The 19757-nt window shown below is 38.4% G+C and overlaps 1 protein-coding gene across 2 annotated transcripts in view; it reads right to left on the reverse strand.

Annotated features, from left to right (window-relative positions):
• The window catches only part of LRP5 (LDL receptor related protein 5), an 80944-nt gene that overhangs the window by 40209 nt on the left and 20978 nt on the right, over nt 1-19757 (reverse strand). For both annotated transcript variants that reach the window (XM_070957372.1, XM_070957371.1), the window contains exons 5-6: nt 10605-11001; nt 9379-9550 (exon numbers count right to left, since the gene is read on the reverse strand). In XM_070957372.1, the coding sequence (XP_070813473.1) occupies nt 9379-9550; nt 10605-11001 (569 nt within the window). The remainder of the gene's footprint in view (nt 1-9378; nt 9551-10604; nt 11002-19757) is intronic.

Consider the following 19757-nt stretch of genomic DNA (forward strand, 5'->3'; position numbering starts at 1 on the left):
TACTTAAAGGATGACGTTTTTATGGGAAACTGTTGCAGAAAATATGCAAAGTTATTTAGACAATTCTGTAAAATAAAATAAGAATTGTATTATTTGCTAAAAAATTATGTTTTACAATTGCCTGCTGGAAATGAATACTAGTAAATATTAATTTTCTATCAGCTAGTCCTGAATAGCAAATAATACAATAACAATATTTTAATATGAAAGTGCAGCTAGTTATAGCTAAGAAAGCAAATATTCTTTAGCAAAATATACAATGATGATTTTTGATAAACAAAAATATCAATGTGTCCGGATGAAATTCGCCAAGACCAAGTAGATATGCCAATATAACCATGAAGTGAATTTAACTAGGAGGAAATTTTAAGAAAAATATCTAGCCACCATGAACAGAACAAAGCTGTGAGTAATGGAAGACAAATTTTACATCTATGGGACAGTGTTTACAACACTGTTGTAAAATTGGAGTATTGGACAAAAGCACCCAAGATAAAGCAAGATGAAAACTGACAAAAGAGTCAATGTGTTCAATAGTTCACAACAGGCTCCCGAGGGAAAGTTAGCTAGAAAGGGAAAAGAGCAGGGCTACCTCTAGGCACAGCCAATGCAAAAGGGCAGCAGGGTGCTCTTAGGTGAAGGAAGCCTTACCATAAACAGTGACAAGCAAAACATATGGACCATCACAATGAAATCAGCATGCAGACATAACAACGACTCATCATAAAAACTGAAAAGTAGCCCCGATTAAAAAGTTGGTGGCATCAATTGAAAATTAACATTGCCCTTGCACTGTTTTCTCATGCAAATGTTCAAGCAACAAAGGACTGGAGAGAGGGGAGAGAGAAATACAAGGCTTCTATTTGAGGCATGAGAATAACAAAATTTAGGTTAAAATGTTTTCCACTCTTTCCTTTAGCAAGTTGAGTGCAAAACTTAGAATCATCTTTAAGAATTGCATCTGATTTTGTTTTTTAAAGGAAAGGGTAGGCAGAATTGAATTAAAAAAATTAATTATGGTCAGCAGTAACAAATATGACTCATAGAAATAATGACGTCTACGGTAGAGTACAAACTATGCCTCCATAATAAGCAACCAAGAAAATACGTAACAAAAAAACGTTTCAGATTGCAATTAATCCCGAAGAAAACTTCAAAGTGGGCTTCAATTCCTGCTCTCACAACTCAGAAACAATGGTGACGTAGGACAGTTTTAAAAAGTGCCTGCTCAGGCAGATGATTTATTGACCACTTTTGCTCATATATGCCCATCCAAACTATTGGAAGTATAGCAGAAACTCCCTCTCTCTCCTCGTTCTCCCCCCCCCCGTTTCTTTAGAAAGAACTAGAAGGGGAGGAGAAAGACAGCTGACAGCGCTTTGCATAAAAGGACAACACAGCATTTTCAAGCATTCATAATGGCCAAATCAACCAAACAAATTGCCCGAAGAACTGCAACAGTAAGCTATTGGATTTTTACGTCGGCAACTTCAGAAGTCCGTTGGAAGAATAAAATCTTTTATCGTGCTTTCAAAAAAAACAAAACAATCACAATTCTTGTTCTGTCTCTCAGAATTTGGGGAGGAAAAAAAATCACCCCTCTGCATCACTAATTTAGTTTTCTTGCCGAAGAATGAATACAAGTTAAAAAGGAGCCGACGGTTGGAGGAAAGCCAAAGAAATCTTTCAGGAGCAAAATGCAGAAAGAATGGTGTTTGTTCTGCATTCAAATTTCACATGCAATTCTACAGATGAGATGATATATCTTGCTATGGGTCCAAGAATTACACCTTTGTTAGAGAAAACGCTGCCCTACCTAGAAGTGCAAGGATAAGAATTCCTTGCCAAGTTTTCTTTCAAAAGTCACCCTTCATCAGGAAAGAGGGCTTCTTTGCAAGAACCACAAAGTGGAGAATTAGGCAGCTACTGGCTTTCTATTTATAGTCATCCAGGCAGTGAATAGTTTCATTCCAAATGCCACAAGGCAGACATGCAACCTTTCATTCTGGGGACCTGATTTGTGTTTAATTTCATGAAGTCAAGGACTAGAAAAGACAAAAAGAATTTCTAACAAGTGTGCAACAAAAAGTTTGGCAGGGAACAGCAGCCGCCTTCTTTATTAGTGCTACCAGATTCTCAGACATTGGCATAAGGGGTTGGATAGGGGAACTTAAAAAAACCCTTTCCCACAGACTTTTAGGGTTTTTTTTGTTTTTTTTTTTAAAAGGCAAATCTGCATGGTCTATTCCTTCCCTCCACCCCGACCCTCATTAACCGTGAATGCTACTGCCCTGAAATTTAGGCAAACCTGGGGGCATATGCCTGGCGGGAAAGACTTGGAAAAGGAATGAAGGGGTGCAAGCATTTCAATTAGTTGCCTTTGAAGGATCCTTCTGAATGAGACAGAACACGCTTGTCAAATGCAAGTTCAAGTGAAAGCCACTTCTACCAATGAAGGGCGCAGATAGCTGTGGGGGTTCTGCTAAACCCTCTTTGCCCCCCTTATGTCTTTATTGCTCACAAAAAAAAGGAGGCAAGGGTCACCCATAGTTTAAAATAAGTTAGTATGCTTTCCCACAGGATGACTCTACTCAATCAACCCTTCCCTTTTTGAGTGACAGATGTCTCCTCACGACACTAATTTATAAAGTGAACACACCCTTTAATATAGCTGATAGTTGCTGAATATCAATTGAACAAACCTAAATATTTCTCTTAAGTTAATGCTGAGTGAGCACACCCACATTCTAATCAGCTCTTTCTTCCCAAATGGGTTCACACAATGGGGCACTGAAGCTATCAAAACCATCTACAATCCAGAGAGTATCCACTATATAATTGCTTACATGCAATGGCTAAGAGCATATCCTGAAGACACTTTTTTTCCGGGCAGTTTAACCACATGCACATTGAGCATGAAGGAAATGAAACTAAACAGAGCAAAACAAAACCACTGAGGTGAATTTCCCCCGTTATTTAAAATGAAGGGGATCAAAACATGAAAAATTATTCACTGCTAACCACGGTGAGGAAAATGTTTCTTACATTTTCACTTGATGTTGTTCTAAGTATGGGTTTGGAGAAAAGAAAAACAATTCAGTATCATTTAATCTCACAACACTACACGAAATACCTAAATTGTGTAAAAATAGCACAGCAATAGCATTTAGGCTTACACACCACCCCCCAGGGGTGAAATCCAGTAGGTTCTGACAGGTTCTAGAGAACTGGTAGTGGAAATTTTGAGTAGTTCGGAAAACCAGGTGGGGTGGGAATGGAGATTTTGCAATATCCTTCCCCTGGAGTGGGGTGGGAATGGAGATTTTGAAGTATCCTCCCTGCAGTATCCTGCAGTAGGACACACAAGGAACTTGTCTTGGTGCATATGCTCTCGGTGTACATAAAAGAAAAGATACATTTGTCAAGAATCATAAGATACAACACTTAATGATAGCCATCGGGAAACAAACTAAATATAAAATAAACTGAACTGAATTGCTCCTGCAATGTTTAATGAAGAAAAAAAATGGTTTCTCTCTGTCAGGAGACTTTGAGCATCTTTCCATTGTCCCACTCCTGGGCGTGGTGGTAGCCACGCCCACCAAGCCACGCCATGCCCACCAAGCCACGTCCACAGAACCGGTAGTAAAAAAAATTGGATTTCACCACTGCACCACCCCATAGCGCTTTACAGCATTCTCTGTGCAGTTTACAATTTCTAAGCATTATTTGCCTATTGCCCTTAACAATGTTGGATCCTCATTTTACCGACCTTGGAAGAACAGAAGGCTGAGTCGATCTTGAGATGGTGCGAATCGAACTCCAGGTAGTGCCTGCAATACTGTATTTAATCACTGTGCCACCAGGGCTCTTAAAAACCTAAATGGATCACTGTTATATATTCTAATCTAGAAGGAATGATATATATTCCACCTGAAAGTGGACAACACTCTGTAAAAAAACAAATCTGAGTATTAAGACAAACAGAATTCTATCAGAATTCAGAACCTAAATATACCTAAAGAACACAGGTAAAGTGGGCAGTTATACCTGTAAATATTAGCAAATTTTCAAATTAAAGCCAGGTAACCAACAGAGTGGAATTAATCCTAAAATAGTGCTTTGCATAAACATGCATTACTCCTGAAGAGATTCAAATCAAATTTTTCACATGCTGCTTCAACTTTCAAACATTCTATTTCTTATTATAGTACAATTGTATGTATTCTACATATTTCAAAACATCCACGATGAAGGAAATAATGCTTAGGTCTTTTTCTAAATTAATGGAAAATGCACCCCCCTCCAAGACTGACAAAGCTATGATGATATCAAAATTAGATGTGTGCATGAACATCATTGCACAAATGAGATGATGTATTTGGGATATACAATAACACCTGGCACAAGAACGTAAACTGTATGATTTGCACAGAGCTTGGGCTATCATTTGTCTCTTCCTCACCCCCGACAATGTATAGAATTGTGCCATTGAAAGGGGCAATTTAGAGTCCATTCCCTGATTGGTATAGCAATTCACATTATAGCATTCCAAGAGGACACCTCTCTAGCATCTGACTGAATCCATTGAACCTGCCACCTCTCTGGATAATTGATTCCTCATCAAGTTCTTTCTGTTATCAACCAATTGCTAAAATTCAACTGAAATCTGCCTTCCCATAACTTAAACCCTCTATTCCATGTCCTGAACTCTACAACAGAGGAGAGCAGATCTTGACATTAGGACCTTCATAGAATTCCTTTCTCCTCATAGGATCTTCATTTCTGGTCTCCTGATTGACCTCACCATCTTATTCTGCACTTCTTCTCATTTTTTCTAAACTGATGCCCCAAAGTCAACAGAGCATTTGAGATAGAGTTGAATAAAGTAGGATGGGGTGGAACAATTATTTACTTTAAGTTTGCAATGATCAACCTAGAATTCTTTCAGAAGTCTCATTACCAAACCATTTTGTCCACCAAACCTATAACTAAACACCAGAGTTTTGTTAAGTGTTTTTCATTTTAAAAAGTTGCATTTATCTATTAAACTGTCTTATGTTCAATTTACGATCTAACGAAATACCCAGTAGTTCCCTCTACAACTGCCAACTCAAGTCTCGCTATACTATACTGAGACTTTCATTTTTTTTTTCTCTTTTAAGATGTAGGATCTTACATTTGTTTCTGCTGGCTTTCATGGCTAAAGCAAGACGAGAACCCATGGATCTCCCTCTTTCTAGCCTGGTGCCTTAAACTCTAGACTAAACTGGCTTTTAAAGCAAGATCATAATTTGTTTCTCTCAAAGGATGAATGGCAACTTTAGAAATGATGACAAAATGGAGAATAAAAAGCCTCCTTTGAGCCAGAATCGAACCAGTGACCTAAGGATTACAGTACAAGCAATTCTACAGTCCTCCGCTCTACCAGCTGAGCTATCGAAGACATGCTTTGTTTTTTCTCCTCCAAATTCTCTTTCTCTTCTAAAGAATTAGCCACTACTCCTAGTTCTGCATTATTCACAAATCTGGTAATTACCTCCTCAATCTTTCCATCAAGGCCATTAATAAGAATCTTAAACAGCATAGGGCCAAGACAGAACCTCTGTGGCAATCCACTTAGTTCTATTCTCCAAACTGATATTGAAGCATTCAGAAATATGTTGTATAATCTAGCTCACATTTTACAATTTTATTAATCTACATATGATGGGAGACTTTATCAAATTCATTGGTGAGATTATGTCTGTGGCATTCCCCTGAACTATTAAAATGGTAATTCTGTCAAAAATAGAGGTAAGGTTAATCTAGCATGATTTACTAGATAATAAAAGCCATGTTGGCTCTTGTAACTGTGACATTCTTAACCAACTGATCACAAATACATTGTTCAATAATCTTCCCCAAAATGCTCAAAATTTCCCAGATCTCCATTTCCTTTTTCTGGATTAGAACAACATTTGTCTTCTCATAGTCTTCTGAGGCACCCAGAATTAACTATAACTAGATTATAGTCAGTAGTTCTGATAATTTTTTCAATACTCTGATTGTAATACTTGAATTCATGTTAATTGTCTTTGTGCAATGGTCTTTTTATAATTCCTTAAATTTTAATAGATTTCCTCTTAATAAGTTTACTTTTTAAGATAATAAGACAAGTGAGGACCCAGTTTGTGGGGGCAATAAGCTGACTTTGTATAAAATATACAAAAGTATGAAGGCTATTGCTTAACGCATTGTAAGCTGCTCTGAGTCTCCGGAGAAGGGCAGCATATAAATCAAATAAAAAAAAAAAGTAAGATGTGTTCTAGTTGTACCTGTCCCCATCTTTATGCACGAAAAACATATTTTTTACTCCCATGGGCAGAGGGTGAGTTTTCCTTCCTGTTCTTCTCCAATTCCATGCCACTGCTCTTCCTCCCCCCCCCCCAGACTGCTCAATCCAAAGCATGTAGAAAGATCAAAAGATTCAGCACAATAATCACTAAGGAAAGGATTTTGGTAAGATATATGTATGCATTACCAAAGCTTCAGTCACATTAAGTGGAAGGTCGGTTCTAAATATTTTTATGGTAATGTTTCTATGTAATATGGTCCAAATGTATAGGAAATGACAAAAAGCCAACATTCTATTTCAATCAGAAGAAGAAAATCAGAAGAATTTCAGACTTGTGTGGAAACTATATTGTTGCAAGCCACAGCAGTCTTTTAATTGGTTCCCTGAAAGTCAGGCTACTCAGTACTATTCAGGATGATCAACGTCCATTTGTCCTTTGACTGTGGGAAGGCAACTGCTTTACTTCTGACATAGCCTCCTGATGGGTCAAAGGTCAGTTACCCTATTCAAGGCTCCCAACCGTCTCTTCCTCCCTGTCCCATTTTTTTTAAATAAAAAGTTCATTTTAATGTAGGATAAAGAATACACCATTAATTTTAAGTATAAAACAGCTATTTTTTCAGCAGTTCTTTTTAAAAGTTCAGGGAATATGAGTTGATTTACTTATGTAAGAAAAGAGCAAATTATTTATAGATCCAAAAGAAATATTTTAACAAATTAAAAATACCATATAATATGTATTTAGAATATCAAATGAAGGAAGCCACTCACACAGTCACTTTCCTTACTAGTACTGTTGCAGGCTCGAAGAAATTTAGTTTTGGGAACTAAAGACAAGAGATGGGAGGGCGAATTTGTCCTGCAACTCAAGTTTTGAGTAAGATTTTGATCAGTTTTTTTTTTCAAAATGTAAAACAAAATTAAGACACAAAAAATACAATTAAATTTTGAGAAATAAATGTTAACGTGTTCTAAAATTCTGGACCGTTTTGTATTTTACATATGTAAAAGTAACCATGCTAGAAGATCCTTCTATCTTTTACAAGATTGAAATAAATCCTTCAGACCTAAGCTGGAGATTAAAAGCGCCATTTTAAATTTCATATGCAAAAATTACCTAGAATACCTATAAAAGTCATTACTTTGAAAGCCTGTTCTGAAATACAGCCAAGGCTTTGTTTCTTCAATATCCGTCAAATAACTATAGGGAGAAAAAGTAGGAAGAATCAGGTTGCCAGAAGGATCAATGAGTTTTGTTGGGTTTGCAGATAGAGGTGAAGGGCCTGACACGAGTGACCCATGTTATGCCTCACAGACACTGTTTATCACTGCACAATACTTTAGAGAATGTCTGGGTGCAAATTCTGAATTTATTCTGAAGAAAATAATCACAAAGCTTGGGGGGGGGAAGAAGTGGTGATTCTATGGGCTACATTTTACCTTTTAACTATGTTGTTTTACAGCAATTTAAATTAGGAAAAACACTTCTAAAAATAGACAAATAGGTCAACATTTTTAAATTATGCAATTATACACAGTCATTAAGCAAATGTTGACAAGACAACCCACAAAACTGGTTTTGAAAGAGAATTAGGCAATTTTGCAGGCAGATGTCAGAGTCTCTTTGCTTCTCCTTCAGCTGGAACCTTGTAAGCAACGTTAATTTGTTCCTGGAATGTACTGTTTTCCGACGGAATCTTAAATTTTCTTTCAATTTACTTTTGCGCCATTCACTTCAAATCAGCTGCACCTCCTGAATCCAAGATACTTTCCCCATATATCTCTCTAAAATCTGCTACAATTTTTTGCTCTCTCTCCTCTCTCTCCCACCTTTCAAACATGCTGCCAAACCAAGTTAGGAAAAAAAAAAACTTTTAAGAGCTGGGAACAATGTTACCACAGGGTGCCAAATTTGCAGTGAAAGCCCCAAAGGCTGTTGTCACGCAACGTTTGACAAGGCTCGCCAAATGGTTTCTTTAGGATATAAACGGCTTGTGAAGTGACTGAGGCCTTTGTATTTACAGCTGAATGCTGCAGATGGGAACGTTTCTGCCAAGAATGAATAACTGCTGTTTCTGCCATGTGAAGTTTTACACACATAATTAAGGAACGCACTTCTATGTATCTAGCAGTATTTTCCTGCTTTTGGGGGGGGGGCTGGGTAGATTTCTCCCCCTCAAGGGAACAAAAAGGTTGGTTTTCTGAAACAACGGACAGCTAAAAATGCAACATGCAATTAATTGAAGTACATTATTATACAACCTATTATACATTCTTCTACATTTTTGCCAAGGAAATAACACAGTGCTTAAGAAATATAGTTGGTAAGTCAGAGCACAGAGCAAATGGCCAACCAGCATCCCCACTACAGATCTTGCCTGGTCTCTTTGAATTCTGATTTTTATTCTGTCAACACGTCCTAAAGTTTCTGGCGCATTAAAAAAAATACTCTGCCTTAGAAGACGCACTGTGGTAACTGCACAAAGAAATATGTCCTTTAAGTATCTCATGCTCAAGATTAATACTCCCAACCTGAAGACTTACATCATATATTTGCTGGATTTAGTTACTTTTATTGTATAAAGTCAGCAAGCCTTGAACGTAACACAAAATACTTCCAGCAGGATGCATAAATTACCCAGACAGAATTAAGCTGCAATACAATTCTCTTCTGGGAATTCTGAAGGAGAATATTATTTGTTTTAAATAGTTTTCTCCATGTTTGTCATTTGATAATGAATTCCAGACCTAACTTTCAATAAATTGGCTTATTTTAATAGTCCAGCTCTAATATTTCTCTACTTCTTGGCCTCTGACAGTGCAGCTCTGTATTTGCCTGGACAAAAGGCACTCCTCATTCTCAGTTGAGTCAGGACAGGCTGGGTCCTTTTAAAATGAAATACAAATTCTTATGCTGGGATTTTTCTCCCAAACTTTTCAGAAACTATCCCTGGTAATGCAATGTTTCCAAAAAACAGGAAAACAAATCAAGATGTTTTCTCTGGAACAGAACCACAGTTATCTGGAAATATCTCACTTACCTCAATTTTGTCAGTCTTTGCATCTCCCCAATAAAGTTTGTTTTCCTCAAGATCCAATGCCAAACCATTAGGCCATCCTAGAGATGTATTCACCAGCACTTTCCTCTCAGACCCATCCAGATAAGCAGACTCAATCTTTGGATTTTCGCCCCAGTCTGTCCAATACATATAACTTTTGTGGAAGGAGAAGAACAGCAGTTTTATTCTAATGCGCAAGTATTCTATCAAATATATTATTGCATTTTTAAGGCGTGCTTTTCAGCAAGATGCTTTTTCATGAACTGGCAGTAAAGAGAAAGATTCATTCAAAGATTTCAAGTTTGTGAAATATACAAAACGATAATAATATTATAAGGAATAACACTTTAAATGAGGAAGGAAAATTTAAAATCATGGACTTTGCTACCTAGAATAAATAGGCTGATGGTTGTGTATTCCAAATTTACTAAATACTAATAAAGAATATGCATTTGAGAAAACATATTTTGTTGCACTGCCGCTGGAACATGGTATGGCGAAACAGATTATATTTTTAAAGTACAAATGGTCCTCGACTTATGACTGTTCATTTAACAAAGGTTCAAAGTCACAACAGCTTGGAAAAAGTGACTTATGACCTACACTTGCTCTTATGCCCATCACACCATGCCTATGGTTACATGGTTGCAATTTGGGATCTTGGCAACTGGGTTCTGGGTCATGTGATCATTTTTAGCTGACTTCCAGCGGGGGAAAATGTTCATTAGGGATGCTGGACTTGCTTAATGATCATATGATTTGTTTAACAACTGCAGTGATTTGCTTAACAACCATTGTAAAAAAAAAAATTGCTGTAAAATTGGATCTGACTTATGACTGCAACAATTTACAATGGAAATTCCAGTCCCAATTGTGGTTATTAAGTCAAGCAATAGCACTTAGACTTAATATACCGCTTCATAGTGCTTTACTGACCTCTCTAAGTGGTTTACAGAGTCAGCATAGTGCCCCCAACAATCTGGGTCCTCATTTTACCAACGTCAGAAGGATGGGGGGCTGAGTTAATTTTGAGCCGATGAGAATCAAACTGCTGGCAGTAAGCGGAATTTGCCTGCAATACTGCATTCTAACCACTGTGCCCCCACGGCTCTACAAGGACTACCTGTAACATATTCCATAGCATAGAAATGCAAAGGCAGAGCAACCACCATAGTTTTTAAGACTGAACAAATACTTGCAAGACTTACCCCATCACAGGATTGAGCACTATTGCTCTAGGTTCATCTAAGTTTTCTGAAATAAGGATCTTTCTTGAGGTCCCATTCAAACGTGTAACTTCAATCCGATCTGTACCAGTATCAGTCCAATACAAATTCCTACCCACCCAATCTACTGCAATGCCATCAGGATGATTTATCTCTGTTGTTACTAGAGTCTGGGCTCCAGATCCATCAAGAAATGCCCGGCGAATAGCTCTGACATCATCATCTGTCCAATATATGTAGCCCTCAACAGGGTCATAGTCAATTGCAATAGCATGCCTAATATTGTCTATTTGCAGAATGACATCTGTGAAGTCCGGCATGTCCAGGGAAATTCTTCGTAGATCCGTTCTTCTAGCGAGCAAGAGGACTTCCTCAGCACCTAAGAAAAAAAGTGGTAATCAGTCAACTACCAGTAAACAGTTCTTTCCTTGCGCCACACAGTTAAATTGTTGCTTATGAAATTCAATTTCTAGTTTTCCGATTAACTTTACATTATGAAATGTATGGATTGCATAGAAAAAGGCAATCTGATTGTGAAGGAAGATCACAAGTTTTTCTCCAATGACAATAATGTTTTAGGAAGAACGTGGACAACAGAAATTTCTGCTTCTATTGATACAATTAGAAATATACATTTCCTAAGTACAACTCCTATATGAAGACACTTACAGTGTCTTCAAAGTTGACGCTTCCTGGGACTTTTCTCCAGCTGAGAGATCATGACAGCAGGTTGTGTGATTCCTGATCTTACAGTTCACAAGAATAGTCATATCAATCCCCATCACCAATTACAATGCATCTCCAATTATGGAAGATGCACCAGGCAAATGCAACACTCGTATTTATATGTCCAAAAAGCAAGGCAGGACTGGGTAAGATAATGGAAAAGATAAACGGGAAAACAGAGGTATGCATACAGAGTTTCTTGAGGAGCCAATCTGTTTTTGGAATTGGAATGTAAGAGGCAACAGATACTTCTGGCATAGTCATCCAGGGTATGAATTAACACACAGTAGATATGCCTCTATTGACGATGTGAGCTATGAGAATGAAAAGCCATTAATTCACATTTTTCAGTCCACCTATAGTCAAACACCAAAATAACACTCTGAGTCATCAAATTCTTTAAAAAGTACTATATGCATTGTCCTAAAGGCTGTGTTCTCTGAACATGATGCAGACTTCTAATGCCTTCAGTGCCTGTTTCTTGTATTATATTTCTTTTTCTAACTAAATCCTAAATAGTAGCCATAAGACAGAAACTTCTAATATGTTTATGAGAGTGAACAGAACTGTGCATATTTTGTTGTAGATTTGTATAAAAGCATTGATAGTAGCAACTGTAATCCTAATATTCTCTTTAAAATTGATTTTCTAATGACTTGTGTCAAGATGACATCTTTAATGAACTACTAACCATGGCCAAGCTCTCAAAGGATAGGAAATAGCTATTAGAAAAACTTAACTTAACTTAACTTAGAAAAGCTTAAAATGTTGAACAAAGTTGCACATTATTGTTAAAACTAGGATCAAAGCCCAATTTCAGTCTAGATACCTTCTTGCAGTTGATTATTCAGGCTAATTGGCTATGTATCTGAGTTTCCTTCCCATCCCACTTTTTTTTTTTTCATTTTTCACAACCTAGAACAGTGATGGCGAACCTTTTAGGCACCAAGTGCCCAAAGTGCGCATGCGTGCCCAAACTGCAAGGCATGGGTGCATGCGTGGGTGCACCCCATGCATGTGTGCGCACCTCGCATATGAGCCCGTGCCCACCTAAACTGCAAGTCTCTGCTGCGCATGTGCGCGCACCTCCCACCAATCACCTGAAGACCGGCCAGCCAGTGGGACGTGCACGCGCATGCACGGCAGAGACCCGAAACAGAGCTGGGGCGACAGTGCACATGCCCTCAGAGAGGGTTCTGCGTGCTACTTCTGGCACGCATGCCATAGGTTTGCCACCACTGACCTAGAATATTGGAGGACTCATAAGTTTAATGACATCTTGAATTGTACTAAATATTCTATTATCAAGACAAATTAAACAATACCATTTTAAACAATGAGAGTGGGATCTGTAGCTGTTATATGGTGTAGCTGAATATGTAAAGATCGTTCTTATTAAAAGAAATAAAAAGATGCATGGAAAAATGTTTCAAGAAAGTTTTAAAATGTTTGCCTTTCTTTGCTAGCACTGGGCATGAATATTCACAGTGAAAGGATTTTTATGAACCTGAGGGAAAATATTACTGCTATATGAGAAAAACACCTTCATAAAGCATTTTCAGAACCTGCTCCTCAAAGTGTCAGAGTATTGTCCCCTCTCAAAAGCTTGGCCTGGTTCCGACATCTTTAAACCTTTCATGTCTGGTTTTACTTGTCCCCATTTCATGTACTCCTTCCAGGTAGGTTCCAGACAACATCCTCTTTAAATGCATAAGAATAGCATTACCCACATCTTGGTCAGTTCTCTTTTTTCCAAACAACACTTCAGAACACCCTGTCCTTTTCTTTCAGTATTCTTTGTATGCATAAACCTGTTTGACATATTTGCTTTTCTTGCATTAGTATGCACACTTATTATTTCATTATTTTGTTATGCTTTGTTAAATTATTTATACAATATTAGTCTAGACTAGAGGTTCTCAACCTGTGGTCCACGAACCACTGGGGGGGAGGAGTAATGTCATCACAGGAATTCTGTAAACGATTGAAGAAATGTTATGATTTAAATCTTGAGTTAAGTCTTGGGTCTCTGTGACCATAAAAGATATTTAAAGAGGGTCCGTGGTGAAGAAAAAGTTGAGGAGTGCTGGTCTAGACCATGGGAAAGGAGTGGCTTGAATTAATTCTTCAAGGTGCAACTTATTTAGTCAGTGTTCCTGTAGTTAATATCAGGTTAATACTTAATGAGCAACAACTGTGATCTTAGCTGCTCTTTTTCCTACTCTCATGCCCCTAACTGGTTGCCAGAAAGCTGCTCTGTTGGGTTACGGCTGCCCTTATTATGACAGACAATACATTTCAGAGCACATGGACAAATTCCACATTTGAATGTTTCTGAAGGAATTGCAAGGAAGAACTGCCTCTGCCTCTCTCTCTCTCTCTCTCTTCCTGCCTAGTTCAAGCTCTCTTGCTCCCTATTCGGTCATTTTTCTACTCAGAGGTGAGTTTTGAAGATGCAATTTATCTATCTGCAAGATTTGGACTAGTGCATTACGATAACTCTCTTCAAATTATATCATTGTTTTGCATGGGTAGATCAAACCTCAGCCCATAACTCCATATTCATAAAAGAAATGAAGAACAAATCTTGGTCTGAATCCAATGTTCTGCTTTATGTTGCGCTATGTAACTTTTTAGCAAGACACTGTCTTCTGCAATAGCTTCATGAGCTCTTCAAATGAAGCACTCTTGTAGTTAATAGTTTATTAAGGATAATTGCATGTAGCATTTCAATTTCAGTTTCCCATTGATAGTTGGAAAGATTAAAGTTTGTAAACAGGATTTTCAACATGGTACTGGTCTGCAGCATCTTGAAGGCATGTCTTTTCCTGGGATTACCTGCCAGATTGTTTCTAGGAAAGGGTGCAGCTACATTACAACATTTTTTGAAGCTACATTGCAACAATTTTACTAAACACTACAATTAAAAGAAAGAATACAAAGTAAAAAAAAAAGAATAATAGAAAGCACAGAAAAGGGAAAAAATAATACAGCAAAGAAAAAGGAAAGAAATATATAAAGAAATGTCCACCCCTTCATAGCAATAAATATAAATATTTTAGTAACATACCACCTTCTCCTAAAATACAACAAATTATCTCTTTTTCCCATATCTTATCCATAAACAAATCTTTAAAATCTTGTCATTAGGTGTGGATTGGCAAAATTCCATTAAGCATATCTATAAAATCTATTTATTTTAACTTTGATCAGATAAACCAACTTTATACTAATTACTTTTAACAATTTTGATCTTTATTTCCTTCAAATAGTGTCCTAGAACTAGATTTCATTTTCATTGTCCCTTCCCATAAAATCTTTCAAAAGTTTAGCAAGACTCTTTTGTAAATCTAGTATAGGAAAATTGCCCAGGTAACTCTTTTATTTTATTATTTCTTTTAATTATTAAGGCATCAGGACTTTTTATTTCTATATCCAGCATAGCATTTTCCCCATATCATTCTTGTAGTCTGTTATTTTTAAATCCACTTTCAAATCAGTCCCAATCTGGTTTCTCTTCCATAACATCTTTCAAATAGTCTATTTATAATTGCAGTCATTTTAAAACTTAACTTCTGGCTCCATTGTTCACAAATATCCTTCAATACATATGATATTAAATTACTTTGCTCCATTCTGTATCAGTAAGTCAAGTTTAAATATTCTTTTAATTGAATCTTTAGTTCCTTCTGGTTCCCTCTAGTGTCCAATTTTTAATGTCCCATCCTATCATGTTTTTGTTATGAAGATTTCTATAGCTAAAAAGTAGTTAAAAAGCAATCAGGTGACCAGGTCCCTCCTTGGTAAGAAGAAGTCAGGGCATCCCTTACAGGGTCACTGAGAGGAATACTTTTGGCATCTGTCCAATACAGTTGCTCGACTTTGCTTGGAGCTGGATTCTGGCTGAGCAGATTCTTTAGAGGTGATGAAGACATGTCTGAGCCTTGTTAACTGGGAGGAGTTTGAACCAGTTGCTCTTGAGGAAGTAGGCAGGGTCCTTGGGGCTGTGAGCTTGGCCATCTGGGTTTTGGCCCCATGCCCCTGCTGGTTGGTTAAGGCCTCTCAAGAGGTGGAATGTGATTGGGCACAAGTGATGGTTAATGACTCTTTGCAGGAGAGGATGATACCACCCTCCCCAAAGGAGGCAGTGGTGAGCCCAGTGGTGGGATTCTACCGGTTCGCACCGGTTCATTAGAACTGATTGTTAAGTAGTTAAGCAATTCGGAGAACCAGTTGTTAGGGGGGAAAAAATCCTTTTGTTTTTTTTCCACTTGACAGGGTTAATCCTGTAAGGAATTTTTGCTTCTTAGCCTAATCTTTGTTGCCCTGCTTACAGAAACTGCCTCTCCATTAACCCTTATTACATTCTTGGCAGATTTACTGTTGCTTCCCGGAGCTTCTTGGAGGGGTTTTTTTTTTTTTTTTTGCTTGACTTTCTTAAAGGGGAAGGGTTGTTTTAAGCTTTTTACACCACTGTTGGGAGGAAATACTCCCCTGTTGGGAGTTCTTCCAGCCAGGCTGCAATGATCAACACTTTAAAGAAATAATTGAATAACGAAGCAGAAGCTTTTAATGACAAGGAACCAAGATGAGTGACATTCAGCAAGGCTTATTGGCTAGCTAGAAAGATTGACATTCAAACGTGAGTTTACATATCCTTTCTGACTTTTGGTCTAAAACTGGTTTTTGGTAAAGTTTAATTCTGTACTTGGTGATGTTTAATCCTGTGTTTAGTGATGAGATAATTTTCCCTATTCAGCTTTGTTTGGAAAGAAAAATGTTAATCTCTGTTCCTGAAAAGAAGCAGCTTCGGAAATCTGACTAGTTCCTGTGTCTATTAGTTCTGGTAATTGGTTTAACAAGCAACAGCTACTCTGTTTGCTCCTTTGCTTCATTCTGGAGAGCTTAAATGACCTCTCTGCTAAAGGGTTTCACTTTATGAGCAAGAATTGGCTGCTGATAGTTATCATTGCATTTTAACTATTTTAATTCCTCAAGGTGCTTTGGCACCCTCCCTGATTTGTAACTCCAGTTTGCAGGTATTTCTAATCTAATGATTGGTATTTAGGGCAGCTTTTTGCAAGCAAAGAAGCTTTTTTCTATTTTTGTACAGATAATCCTTGACTTACAACAGTTACAATGGCACTGAAAAAAGTGACTTATGACTGTTTTTCACACTTTTGCAGCAAACTGTCATTAGGGCAAAGAAGTGATGCCACATGACCACCTGGCCACACCCACCCAGTCACATGAAGCACTGCAGTTGTGAAATGAGTGACACGGTTGTTAAGAATGCTGCAATGGGCATAAATGATGAGCGGTCATAAGTGCGAGGACCGGTCAAAAGTGCAAGGACCTGCCAGAATCACTTTTTTCAGCCCTCTGGGTAGTCCCTATGTACACATGGACTACTCAGAGGGCTGAAAAAGTTATTTTTGACCGGTCCTCACACTTTTGACTGGTCCTCACCCTTACGACTGTTCTCATATTTAACGTTTTGCACCCTATTTTGTCACCGTGGTGAAGAGAAGCAGTTGTGAAATGAATGACACTGTTGTTAGGAATGCTGCAATGAGCATAAATGTGGATGGTCATGACTGTGAGGACCAGTCAAAAGTGCAAGGACCAGTCAGAAATGACTTTTTTCAGCCGTCTGAGTAGTCCCTATGCACATAGCCACGAACACTCGGTCACATGACCAGCTAGCTGCGCCCTCCTGGTCACATGACCACCAAGCCACGCCCACCCAGTCACATGACCACCAAGCCACACCCCCAAATAAGCCACGCCCACAGAACTGGTTGTTAAAAAAAACTGAATCCCACCACTGGGTGAGCCCCTTTCTCAAGGGGCCATCTTTGTATACAACTATTAGGCAACCTTTGCTCAGTTTCCAATCTTCCCTTTTTAGAGAAGGCTGTTGAGAGGAATGCTATAAAGGCCCCTGGATGAAGCAGATTATTTGGATCCTTTTCAGTTTAGGTTCAGGCTGGGGCATAACACTGAAACAACATTGGCCACACTTCTTGATAACCTTTGGAAAGCTCACAGTGGGGATGGTGCAACCATTATGGCCTTCCTGGACCTCTCAGCAGCTTTCGATAGCATTGACCATGCTACTTTTGCACAGGCTTCAGTAGTTGGGAATGGGAAGTTCTCTATTACGGTGGTTCTTCTCCTTTGCATTCCCACCCCACAATATTGCCTTTTGATTCTCTGAGATCTCTATGGCAGCTTGACAATAATTAAAAACTGGCTATGAAACAAAAATAAAATCACATTAATAAAACTGCCCAGGAATTTAAAAATCAAAAGTACAAAATGGAATCAAAATGGAATCAGAAAAATTCCATAGAAAATGATCTTACCTCTCTTCAGCTTGACAACCCTATCAAACAAAACTGTAAAGAACTTTCCCATGCATAAGCCCTACAAATGTGCAAAACTTACTTCATTTTCCTTCATTTCCAACCAGCGTGGTTATGGGTTATTCAAGAGCAAGGAAGGGAGGATTGGCAGGAGGGGGAACAGATTTTAAAAGTATCAAACGGACCTGATGAACTTGCTCCAACCATCAACAAATTGAAGCCCCCAACCTGTGGCTATACGTTTGCCCCAGGAGTACTCAGGAGTGAATTCTGAATTAAGAAAACATGGGTAAGAATGCAGCCTAATTGCTAGTTAAGAAATGTGTACAATACTCTCTAAAATGCAATGGAGGAATGTGCAATTTATAGCCCACATACCAGATAACGGCTGCCAAGTTCCTTTTACAGACCCTGGGCTGTCTGCACTGCCTAAAATATCCCCCGGCTGTGCCATGGCCACCTAAGCTCTCTAAAGTTGAGTATAATCTCATAACTTTGTGAAGTCCAGGTGGCTCAACCAAACCAACAACAGCACCACTGTTGCTATGACAGAGAGACATCAAGACCTCACAAGGAGAAACACAACTGTCCTGAGCAGCTAATGAAGTACTGAAAAAATTCACCATAAAACAAGTTTTGCGGAATGAGTATCACTCCTTCCTCCCTCTCTCCCTCCAAAAGCCAAAAGTCTAGTTTGGAGGAAAAATACTTTTCAGCTACCAGCACAGAATCCAAGAATGTATGGATATCTGTTTGCAATTTTCAGTGGACCAGACAGATGGTGCTTTATTTAACTATGAGTACCAGAATGGCTCAACTAAATACATATCCAACATTAGGGGACTGCTCAGTTTTTTTTAAAAAAAACATGTATTTAAATAAAAAAGGGGAAAGCAAGCAGCATGTCAACTCTTCGGATACGTTTTTTTCTTCTTTTAACTCCATGATTCTATATTTATGCCCATTGGTATTTATAAGATGACCTTGCCTTGTTAAGAGCCAGCAGGTATTGTTACACCATTTACAAGTGATTTAGCGCTGGCATAGCTGCTATACATACATTTGGTTTCATTTGAATAGGATGTGAGGCACAATCTTATTTCACTTAATTCATCCACCATACTAAACTATGATTTGCTAAACTATGGTCTGCTGAATATATCACAATAGATTATAATCTCAACTCCTGGATATTTGTCCGTTTATGGCCACAAGATGGCCTGTAGTCTCAAACTGTCTTAACTTTCCAGGGCCAGTTGATTCTTATCATTAAATTAAACCAAACAAACAAACTACAGTATTAATAAACTGCTCAGCTCTGGTGTTCTTATTTAAACATACTTAAAAAAAACATCTAAAATGGATTGCAAATACACCACACTGGTGTATTTTCATTGAATACAAATTTAGCCAAGAAAATAGTAGTAGAAAGGAGATATATATGGAATGAATAAATAACAGAATAAGAGTGTTGGAAGGGACTTAGTAGGTATTCTAGTCCAACCCCCTACTCAAGCAGGAGACCCTATACCCATGATGGTGAAACTATGGCACGCGTGCCAGAGGTGGCACGCAGCGCCTTCTCTGTGGGCATGCAAGTCATCACCCCAGTTCAGCTCCGCTGTGCATGTGAGTGCACCTTCCACCAGCCGGTCTTCGGCTCTCTGCTGTCTGTGCGTGGGGGCGGGGTGCCATGTGCGCATGCGCAGGGCGTGTGCGCATGTGGGGGCATGTGAGAGACTGTGCGTGCATGCAAGGGGCCCATGCCGCATTGCATTTTGGAGGTTCAGGCGCGCTCACGCGCTTTGGGCATTCAGTCTGGAAAAGGTTAGCCATCACTGCCCTATACCATTTCAGAGAAGTGGCTGTCCAGGCTCTTCTTAAAAGCCTCCAGTGATAGAGCACCCACAACTTCTGAAGTCGTTCCACTGGTTAATTGTTCTCAATGTTAGGCAATTTCTTCTAAATTCTAGGTTGCTTCTCTCTTTGATTAATTTCCATTCATTATTTTTTGTCTTCCCTTCTGGTACTTTGGAAAATA

The sequence above is a fragment of the Pituophis catenifer genome, unplaced genomic scaffold (assembly GCF_029215685.1).
Source record: "Pituophis catenifer annectens isolate HBS135680 unplaced genomic scaffold, rPitCat1.0.hap2 SCAF_1, whole genome shotgun sequence".
In the NCBI taxonomy this organism is placed as follows: Eukaryota; Metazoa; Chordata; class Lepidosauria; order Squamata; family Colubridae; genus Pituophis; species Pituophis catenifer.